At 46.4% G+C, this 11296-nt stretch overlaps 1 protein-coding gene and 1 non-coding gene across 2 annotated transcripts; one reads left to right on the forward strand and one right to left on the reverse strand.

Annotated features, from left to right (window-relative positions):
- Window positions 1-462: 462 nt before the first annotated feature.
- PRDM13 (PR/SET domain 13) lies at window positions 463-7762 on the forward strand. Its single transcript, XM_090280565.1, has 4 exons — window positions 463-606; window positions 2066-2197; window positions 2498-2618; window positions 6009-7762. The coding sequence occupies exons 1-4, from the start codon at window positions 463-465 to the stop codon at window positions 7760-7762; spliced, it is 2151 nt and encodes a 716-aa protein (XP_090136691.1).
- Window positions 7763-10217: 2455 nt separating this feature from the next.
- Window positions 10218-10320, reverse strand: LOC150007519 (U6 spliceosomal RNA). Its single transcript, XR_016512078.1, has one exon. It is a non-coding gene; the product is annotated as a U6 spliceosomal RNA (small nuclear RNA).
- Between the last annotated feature and the right edge of the window lie 976 nt (window positions 10321-11296).

Consider the following 11296-nt stretch of genomic DNA (forward strand, 5'->3'; position numbering starts at 1 on the left):
GGATTTGTCACTTAAAATATCGTAACTGTCTCGAGGACAATACCCCATGCTGAGGATTAATGGTCCCGCCGGACCTTTGATTCACCAGCGCCTTTTCTTCGCCCTTGACAAATTGGATTTTTAGGAATGGGAAGGTCGCCTGGACCATTGTGCGCCAGCCATTCAGAGGCCTCGATTATGCAGGGGGCTGAGGGAACCATTCCATGTGACCCTCTCGGGTGGGACTCTGCAGCTGCTTCGCTGCGCAACTCTCTCACCAAACTCCGCGCCCTTGAGCTGGCGGTGCCCAAAAGCGCCCGCCCCGATTGAAAAGGCGCAGTGCATGCCCGGCCGCGTCACTCCGCCGACGGAGGACGCACGTCGGGGCGCTGCTCCCTGGCTCGCGCGCGACTCAAGCTCTGTCACTCGCGCCCTGCGGAGGACCCGGCGCGCCCAAGCGCCCGCCCGGCACCCGCGGCAGCAATGAACGGAGCCGCCCGCGCTCTGGCCACCAGCGTGAGTGCCGATTGCTGCATCCCAGCAGGCCTGCGCCTCGGGCCGGTACCCGGAACCTTCAAGCTGGGCAAGTACCTGTCAGACCGCAGGGAACCCGGGCCCAAGAAAAAGGTATTAGCCATTCAGACCTTTGACCTCCCTCACCCCCAGCCCGCCGTCGTTGCCTTCCCCTTTACCCGGACCAGGAAACGGATAGATAAGGTAGATAAGAAAGGTGTGATTGAGTCTTTCGTTACCTGTTAACAGTGCCAGGTGGAAGGATACTCTGATTTTTTCCCACTAGTCACATTAATTGAGACCCGAACATGAACCGGGCTGAGGGAAGAGGACGTGACTGAGAGGGGACAGCCCCCCGGGTGTGGTGCACGGGGCTGTTTGCATGCAGTGACCACTCAGAACTCGCGGTTTTCCCGCAGCTCTGGGGTGTCAGCAGAGGCGCGCATCTCCTTGGCCTCTCTCCGCAAACGCTCCTTTCCACTGTTCTGCAACGGTCAGGACGTTGAGGACTTTTCTTTTTTTTCTTCTTTCAATATGCTAATTTGAGGCTTTAATTACCTTAACATAATTTAGTCTCGTCTCCGAAAAAATAATCCTTAGGAAACTCTCAGTTCCTAGAACCTCCCCAGATTTCTCTTTCCGCGGATGTCTGCTTGTGGGTTTGGGGGTAAATGGATAGAGGGTGAGCTAGGTAGTGGCTTTGACGTGGGCTTCGGGAAAGGACCCCAGCGCCTGCAGCAGGGCTCTGAGAGCCCAGGGTCGCAACTGGGAGGCGTCAAAGCCTAATCCGCCAGCTCTGGCTACCCAAACAGTGTCATGACGCCTGATCAGAGAGGGTCTTTCAACATCCCCGACCACCCTCAAGCGCCCTAGCGTGCCTAGGTCAGCGAACAGCTACTGGGAAATGAAGGTGGCGGTGTAGGGTGGGAGAGGATCCTAGTTTTAGCTTGCCGCTGCCTAGACCTTTCTTGTAAGATAATGTTCCTGTGTCTAGCCAGTGGGATCCGCACCTGGCCGCTCACGCAATCATCATCTCTGCCGCGGTTTAAAGCCGGGTTTGCAGCGCACTACGCCTTTAAATGAGCTTTAATTGCTTTTAAATGGTCAGCATGCGGTCTCTTTGTTCAAACATTTTCACTGCCGGGGTCCCGGGCACATCCTTGCGGTGCAGGAAGAATGGGGGTGGAGGACACGAGAGGGGTTGGGGGACACTCTGGGTTCTGGCACTGACTTCGAAACGTCACTGACCTGGTAATTGGACTGCTCTCTGAGGTAGGGGTGGGGGATGTTTTGGTACAAGATGCGCCCAGGTGTCGGGGGGTGGAGGATGCTCTCACCCTTCGTGTTGCCAAGGTGGGGGGAGAGAGGGAGACTGTTATATTAAACAGCTTCCCCCTTCCTTCCTCTCCCAAGCAAGGGTCTTAAATAATTATCCCACTCCCAGCAGTCCCTATGTCTTGTAAAAGCAAACGGAACCATTTTCCTGGGTCGGGTTGGACAGGGGATAAACTTTCCCTCTGGGTTGTGGGCCTGGCTGTGGCGGGGGGAAGAACAACCACTGCTTGTGTTGCAGGTGCGCATGGTGAGAGGGGAGCTGGTGGACGAGTCGGGGGGCTCCCCTCTGGAGTGGATAGGGTTAATCCGGGCAGCCAGGAACCCCCAGGAACAGACTCTGGAAGCTATTGCAGACTTACCGGGCGGACAGGTACTATGAGCTTCCCACTACCAGTTCTACCTACCTGGCCGTCACTGAGGCGACCACCAATATTAAGAGCAAAGCGCTTTAGTTCCAACTCTCATTTAAACATCCCTGCAACCCTATAACATGTGTATATATATATATATACTATTATTTTCCCCACTTGGAGAATGAGGTAAGTGAGGTTCAGAGAAGTCCAATAGCTTTTCCAAGGTCACACAGCGTCAGAGCAGGGATTCGGAACTTTCTCTCAGTTGCTGTTTGATCAGAAAATGACAGCAAGCTGTCTTGGTTCTTGCGTCCCAGATCTTCTACCGAGCACTGCGAGATGTTCAGCCAGGGGAGGAGCTGACAGTGTGGTATTCCAATTCCTTGGCTCAGTGGTTTGACATCCCCACAACTGCAACTCCGACACACGACGAGAAAGGTACCACCTCTTAGAGGGTCTCTGGGCCAGAGTGGATGGGCAAGTTTGGGCAGGGTCCCAGACCTAAAAAGCTTTTCTCTTGCTCTGTGTAATATTGAATTCACTCTCCCTGTCTGTGTGAGCAGAGAGTCAACATCACCACAACCTCCTTAAAGTCAACAGTAAATGATAACAGTAACAATAATAATCAGGCTGTCCATGGCAGGGGAAAAAATACTCTTTATGAACTTCATGGGGGTCATTGTTTCCTACTGCATATCCAATTAAGAATTAATTTAAAAAGTCTTAACTTATTATTAGAGTAATCCATTAAGCATGACAAAATTAGAATGCTTTTAGAAGGTGGAGGGGCATCTCTTCTGCACTGGTCTGAAGGAGAGTAATGTACTTCTACAGCATTTTAGAAGCATTACGGTACTTACAGATGGTCAGTTGGCAGGTAGGAGGACCTTCCATTTAGATGGTATTTATGCACTTCCCCTTCCCTACTTAAACTGAATTTGGGATGTATCCCAGTTTCTTCTCAGATTTATTTGATCCTTTCTAAAGCCAAGAGCGGATTTATGCAAATTAAGGTGCAGTAACCAAAGAGAGAAACATTTTCAAAACCTTCCCAAAACACTGAAGAACATTTCCTGTGGAAAAAAGCTGGGAGGTGCTAAAGCAGTTAAGATCCTGAGACTCTTATTTAATGCTTCCATGACTTTTTCCCTTGCCAATTGCTTGTTTATCTGTAATTTCCCCTAAATATTTGAAGTCAACATAATAAATGCTGTGAAATATTTTAGCATGTTTTCCTCCTGAACTGCCTGCTCAATCTCATCTCTTTACAGTGTTAAAGAAATCAATACAAATGTGGGAATTAAGAAACACTTCATGAACAAGGTAGAATAAGTTTATTCAAAACAATGGATCACTTTACTTCAAAGTACCACTGTCTTCTGTAACATAATTTTATTGATTTTGTGGATAGATTTATATATACAGTATTTATAAAAAGTATCCTAAAGTAAGATACTTGCATCACATTATATTAAATTATTTTGCCAACTTCTTCTAGTAAAAAAGAGAGATGACAAAAGTCCCATAGTGGAGAACAATTCTGAGGACTACTGGTGGCCTTTAAAGGGCCAGTCATTTCTGCACAGAAAACTCTTCCTTAGGCATCTCAAATAGTATAAAGGCAACTTGTTTCAATGGTAGCCTTCATGTTTTCATTTCAGTCAACTGAACTTAAAAATATGGTATCAGATGTCAAAATAGATACTATTTTCCTTTGGGGTGGGGGGAATGTGTGGGTTATTTTGAATCCTAACTTCCCCATCTTTGAAATTCTTAAAATCTTGACAACCTTAGGGTTACTTGAAGAAAAGGAGGTGAGGTCACTTATGAAGTGTGTATGATACTTTGGGCATAGGTTGGATTTCAGAGTCCAGAGAACATGTCAGTTTGTTGGGATAAACTGAAAAAGAAGCATTGAAACTGAAAAATACATTTGCCTAAATCTTAAGAGGAAGAAATAAGTAGGGATGGCTGCTATTTTTCCAATTTTCACTAATACCAGTGGATTTCAATTCCATAGTAAGATTAAAGAAAATACGGACCCTTTGTTTTAGCAACAAAGCTTATTTGGCTTTGCATTGAGCTCAGTCATTCTAGGGCAGTCTCTGAAAACTCCCTTTTTAAAAAGTGGTGATGTGAGGGAGGTTCTGAACCTAGGAGAAGGGAGGTTATTTAAAATATTAAGTTTGTATACCCACCAAGAGACTCCAGGCTTCTTCTCTCTTTTCTTCAGGATTTATTTTACATGACTGTTCAATATAAGGTAACAGAAATATTGAAATAATTTTATCCAAGTCTTTTATAAACAACTGGGATAGGACCTAATAGGCAAAACCTCCCCCCCTTTTTTCTTTCTGCTCTCCCTGTGGCTTCAGCTGGAATAAACTACTTACTTGAATTTTCACTTTAAATATCTGGTCTGGGGAGGACTACTAGCTTTATGCAAAGCTAGACGTAAAATACATGAAAGGAGGAAGATCTGCAATTTTTTCTTGTAGTAATGTTTAGAAGAAGTTTGAGCTGCATGGGTACAAGGAGGGAAAATTTAGCTTTTCCATTAAACTTAATGAGACTGACATTTACTTTGGATACTTCATTTTGGCTCAACTAACTTTTTTTTTTTTTTTTTTTACAGAAATCCTTCCCTTCAGTATTATCAATAAACCACAATATTTAAAAAGACACCTAAATTCAAATCGCTGTTCTCTGTACAGATGTAACATGACCTTTTAGAATGAATATTAACTTCCACCACGTGATCAGAATCTGTTTCATACATGTGTCTTTTGATTGAGTTCATAGGCCCTGGTAAAGTTAGAAACAACTAACATTAATAACATTAAACACAAAAAAAGTCTTGACACCAAAAACACATACACAGATCCTGGAAGAGAATTATGCCCTTATTACAAGTTGCTTATCCATATCTACATCACTTAAATATATTCATGTAATAAAAATAAACTATATATATTTTCCAAGGACTTTATTAAGCTTGGGTTTGTGCAGCTATCTAGGAGTTAATTAATTAAAAACTGACAACATAATGCAACATCATTCCTTAGTTTTTAGAATATCAGGACACAGGACTTCTTCTTTTCTCCCATCAAATTAAATGAGATTAAGAGGAAATAAAGATACAAATAATTTTGAAGAATAGCAAATCATAGTCCCTATGTGGTCCTTCAGTTGGACACGCTCCAGGAAAACCTCAGGCAAAGTGTTTAAGCCTGGGAAGGGGTGGAAAGGGTGGGTAGTGGACATAAAAGACATTGTTCTATGAAAAGGAATGATTACATATGGCCCATACATACAGGATATTGTCTCGCCTGGTAATGAGGAGCTCACGACCATTAGATTGGCCTTTGTTCAGTTTATCCAAACTCCTTGACATACGCCAGCCACTTACACTGCAAACGCCAACAGATGGGCCCAGGCCCAGCGCAGCCTCAACACTTGATTTAAAGCAACAGCTGCTCTCTGCTCTGTCTCTTCCCTGGCCGGCCAGCCTGCTCTGCTTCCCAACGAAGATCTGCTCCGAAGGCCCGAAAGCCCGGAGGAAGTCTTCGTTAGAAAGGCTCAGATAACCCCTCTTGTCTTCTAAGTAGTCCCAGATGATGGGGGATGGTGACAAAGTTGGCCATTTGGGGACTTCACAGGGTCCTTGCTATAGTGAGGCTACTCAACTAAATTATTCACTGGGAACCAAGAATACTGCTTCTCTCCATACCGCTGGTCAAAAGCTGGGTTTTGCCTTGGTTGCACTGGCGCTTTCTCTCTTCCTTGTTCGTCTTTCACAGGGTCGCTTTTCTACTCTTTCTCGCTCAGGGGAGGAGCGCTACATTTGCTGGTACTGCTGGAGGACGTTTAGATACCCCAACAGCCTAAAGGCCCACCTACGTTTCCACTGTGTGCTCAGCGGCGGCGCGGGGCGCGCCTACCTGCACCAAGAGCACGCGTCTCGCCAGGGCGCTGCTACTGTTGCTGTAGCGGATGGCCTTCGCCTCTCTCCGAAACCCCAGGTGCCCGACTTTGCCGCGGCTACACCGGCAGGCACTCTACGGCCTCACCTGCAGGCTCCACTGCCTGTCCAGGCCTGCGGAGCGAGGGAGAGCATCAAGCACGAGGCATCCTCTGTGCCCTCGGTTACCTCGCCGACCCCAGCCAAGTGGGGGCTGTCCAAGAAGAGCAAGGAGCAGCTCGACCGCGCGCTGGACGTGAGCGGGGCCGCCTGGGGCAACGGCCACTTTCTGGGTATCGTGGGTGGCTCCCCAGCGGGGGGCGGTGGCCTGGCCTTCTACCCTGGTGCGCGCTCGGCTTTCAAGCCCACGGGTTTTGCCAGAACTGCGGCGACAGCGCATGGCGACCCCTATCGGGAGGAGGGCGGTGGCAAACCGGGGACTGGCCTGTTGGGCGGGGGTCGAGCCGGAGGGCGTCCCAGAAGCAGGGAGAACCCGGCGGCGGGCCAACATCAGCACCACCACGCTCACCACCACCACCACCACCACCACCACCCGAAGTGCCTGCTTGCGGGGAACCCGCCTTTGCCGCCTCCACCTGGTTTGCCCAACTCCGGGGCCCTGCGCGGCTTCCCGCTGCTCCCTGGCTCCCCGGAAGGGGCGTCCGCCTTCAAGCACGTGGAGCGCACCCCGCCCGCTGCTGCCACGCCACCCGGAGCGCGTTTCGCGCCGCTGCCCCCTCCGACTGGCCTGCACCTCGAGCGCTGTGCGCTGCCAGCCCTCGATGCGAGCGGGCTCAAAGCCTACCCTGGTAGCGAGTGCAACCACCTGCCCGCCATGATGCCGGCTTTTACAGTCTACAACGGAGAGCTACTATATGGCTCACCGGCCGCCGCCGCTTACTACCCGCTCAAACTGCACTTCGGTGGGCTGCTCAAGTATCCAGAGTCCATCTCCTACTTCAGAGGGCCGGCAGCGGCGGCGGCGGCGGCAGCGGCCACGCTGAGCCCCTCAGAGCTTGGCTCCCTGGCCAGCATCGACCGGGAGATTGCAATGCATACGCAGCAGCTCTCTGAGATGGCGGTTGGAAAAGGCCGCGGCCGCCTGGACGCAGGGACACTGCCACCCACCGTCATGGCGTCGGGTGGCGCGGTGGGGGGCGGCAGTGGGGGCGGCAGTGGGGGCAGCAGCGCCAGCAAGCCCAAGACCGGCCACCTGTGCCTCTACTGCGGCAAGCTGTACTCACGCAAGTACGGGCTCAAGATCCACATGCGGACGCACACGGGCTACAAGCCGCTCAAGTGCAAAGTGTGTCTGCGGCCCTTTGGGGATCCCAGCAATCTCAACAAGCACATCCGACTGCACGCGGAGGGCAACACGCCCTACCGCTGCGAGTTCTGCGGCAAGGTGCTGGTGCGGCGCCGAGACCTGGAGCGCCACGTCAAGTCCCGCCACCCAGGCCAAAACCTGCTCGCCAAGGCGAGCAACGGTCCGGGCGCAGAGCCTGACTACCCCCCGGAGCCCGGAGAGCCCAAGAGCGACAACGACAGTGACGTGGACGTCTGCTTCACAGATGACCAGAGCGACCCTGAAGCCCGGGGTAGTGGGGAGCGCGTCTCCTAACCATTCTTCCTGAGGAGGGGTGTATGTGGGGGGCGTGGACAGAGAAATAGGGACTCTGTTCTGGGAGTAGAGAAGCTCTTGGTGGCGAGGAGAAGGACCGGTTGACAAAGTCGTTTTTATTTTGGTGGGGCGCCAGATTTTGCAACAGCGAAAGGTCCCAGGTCCGATGCTGAAACGCACAGCAAAGGCTTAGAGGTGTCTTAAGGAAACCCGGTCTCCTGGGCAGCCTGCGGGGCTGGGTCCCGGCTGCTCAAGGCCTCTGGACTCTGCGGATAGGCTTTCTCACAAACGCCGGGCCGTCTGCTCTCCAGGGTTAAGATCACATTAATGTGAACGTCACTGGCGCCCTTGAGGGCGCCCGTTTTAACGGCCACGTATTTTAAAATTGTTCTTTTCTGTGGAGGAAAGTGTGCCTTTTGAAACGATGTTTTGTGTGTGTGTATTTTACATTAGCATTTCACTGCTTAGGCAAAACAGTAGTCACAATTGGGTAGATGTGGCATCCATACACTTGTCTCCATTTCATCTGTTCTTCTGTCAAAGAGTACGCCTTGCCGCATTGAATATATAGTGGTAGCAGGTGTACAAATTGGTCAAGTTGTAATTATTTATAAGAGAATAATGACAAATGTAAAATATCTAAAGCATGAATTTAAGAGCACGCAATATATAATTTTAAAGAAAATATCCTATTTGGTAGAGTACGAATGTGATGTATGTTGTTTTATAAATAATGATGTACATTGGATTCAGTATTTTGGTCTTGGTTCCAGTTCGTGCAATCTTTAATAAAAATAAAGATACAAATGAGAGTTGTTCACTTAATGATTTCAGCAGATTCTTTAGAAAAATAGTTTAATATGAAAACGATTTTTAAGATTCATAATAAAATAAATTGTAGAACACTTGAATACTTTGATTATTTATAAAATAAATGTTAAGTACTGTTGTAATAAGTAAATAAGCCATTTTCAATATGTGCATTTCACAGGCTCCCAGATAACTTCAGGAAAATTGTTTTCTGAAGCCATTGTTAATCATGCTAAGTGTCTTCATGTCTATGGAAAGAAGCTAATGACCTTCAAGAAAGACACACACACATTTCTTGTCAAAAAGAATTATGGAACTGGAGAATTACTGTTTATTGTTATGTGCCATTTTGACAGAACTTTCCTTGAGAAGCAAAAAAAAAAAAAAAAAGAAGAATAAAACTTGATCAGTATGTTTTGTGATGCACACATTTTAAAATATTCATACAACAAATACTAAAGGAAGATCTATTTTTATTGGAGGTGCTGATCTATTTGCTCTACATAGGGATTTATCAGCCCCCCACACTCCTTTCAACAATCTTGATCTCATGCTGTGATATGGGTCCTATCTTACAGAAGAAGAAGAAGATGAAGAAGAAGAAAAACTCTTCGGGGTCACTGGGAGGTCCATAGTTAGGACAGCAAATTTAGAAGCAGTGACTTTATCTAAGGGTATTCAAGTTAATGCTAGCTAGTGGGGGTTATCCATTATAGAACTTTGTGGGTTAAAATTTGAAAGCACTCTTTCCCCTTTCTTCCCCTCCTTCCTCTGCCCCAACACTCCGGGGAGGATTACTCTGCAGTTATACAGAAAACAGAGAATTAGTCATTTCCTCAGCTAAGGACAGGTACCCTAAAAGCCCAGTCTGCAGTACTTCTTTCAGAAGATGGTGGGGAGATTCTAATAAGTCACCCAGGGTTTTGAATATGCTCTTGATGATTTAGCCAGTTAAAAGTGCCCTTTATTTTTGGACTCTTTGAGCACTGCAGCGCTCTTCACCCTGCTGCCTCCCAGTTGGGAACGTGGCCTCAATCATTGGGTGGCTGGCAGAGCCTTTTTCTGACTCATCACAGCAGGAGACATGGTTGGGAGGGAAAGCGTCTAACTTGGTGGTGATCAGTAAAATGATTACTTCTATGAGAAAGCTTTTGCTGGGAATTATAAGTTTCTTATTTACATTTAGTTGTTTCTTTTTCAGTGTTAACTGACCAGAAAATGATTTGTTTTGTAAAAGGAGGCCTAAAGAGAAAACATGTGGATTAGCATGTACATATGGTGACAGTTATATTACATTTATTGAAGACTTACTTTGTTCCAGATCCTTATGCTATTTGCAATTCTTTCCTTTCTACAGATGATGACTATGGGCTTGCCCCATCAGATTCAGTGATAGCCCTGCCACACAGAACTAAAAGTGAACCCAAGCATCTGCCTGTTCAGCCTGGGCTCCAGGGGCCCAGGGGCCCCCACCATCTGCTTAGTATCATGGTCATGTCATTTGAAACAATGATTACTTAAACCACATCTACTCTTATAGAGAAATATTGGAAACCTTTTCTGAAATCAGAGCATGTAAGTCATCAAGAAAAGTGGGGAGGGCTGCCCAGATTTGAAACAAAGAAAAATTTTTTTAATATTTTAACTTATTTTTTAATGCTGCATGAATTTGTGTGTCATCCTTGTGCAGAGGTCATGCCAATCTTCTTTGTATCCAATTTTAGTGTATGTGCTGCTGAAGTGAGCACTGTAAAAGTTTGTATCATCTATAAAAATTGTGTCTTTGTCTCCCATTGCTTAGCTGAGTACTAGGTCTAATAACTCGCATTGTGTGAAAATAGACTTTAAAGAAATAAATTAAAATAGTTTAGTAAGAGGAAATACATTTAGAATTGATAAAGACTTAATAAAACAAACAAAAACAACTCCCCTTAGACTTCTGTTTTCCCCTTTATAAACTGGTACCTGTATGCTATAAAAAATGAAAATTAAACACAGATTTAAAAGGCTCTAATAGCAGGTCATTTGTAATTCTTCATAGGTTGCATCATGTAACCTGCATACATGTCCATGGATGTGCATACTCTCATGCCCAATTAATACGATTATTTATTTCAATGGCAAAGTCAAATCAGTGATATATAATTGGTAACAATATTGCATATTTCAAATGGCTCAGTTGAATTTGTGCTTCTCAGCTTATTTCTTTCAATCTCTTATCTTCTTTCCTCCACCCACTCTGAACCCTCAATCCTTCTCATACTGCTGACCACAACTAACTTTGAAGGTTATGCTAAAGCTACTAGAAGTTTCTCAGATTTTAATGGAATATTTTGTGTCAAGAGATTTCTTTTAAATGGAGGATTCATGACTTTTAGAAGTGAAATACTCTAGGTCAGTGGTTCTCAACCTTCCTAATGCCATGACCCTTTAATACAGTTCCTCGTGTTGTGATGACCCCCACAACATTTTCATTGCTACTTCGTAACTGTAATTTTGCTACTGTTATGAATAGTAATGTAAATATCTGATATGCAGGATGTATTTTCATTGTTACAAATTGAACATAATTAAAGTATAGTGATTAATCACAAAACAATATGTAATTATGTATGTTTTTTCCGATGTTCTTAGGCGACCCCTGTGAAAGGGTCGTTCGACCCCCAAAGGGGTCGTGACCCACAGGTTGAGAACCGCTGCTCTAGGTGGTTTGGGCCTCATTAA

This window comes from Furipterus horrens, unplaced genomic scaffold (genome assembly GCF_987537825.1).
Source record: "Furipterus horrens unplaced genomic scaffold, mFurHor1.1.pri manual_scaffold_6, whole genome shotgun sequence".
In the NCBI taxonomy this organism is placed as follows: Eukaryota; Metazoa; Chordata; class Mammalia; order Chiroptera; family Furipteridae; genus Furipterus; species Furipterus horrens.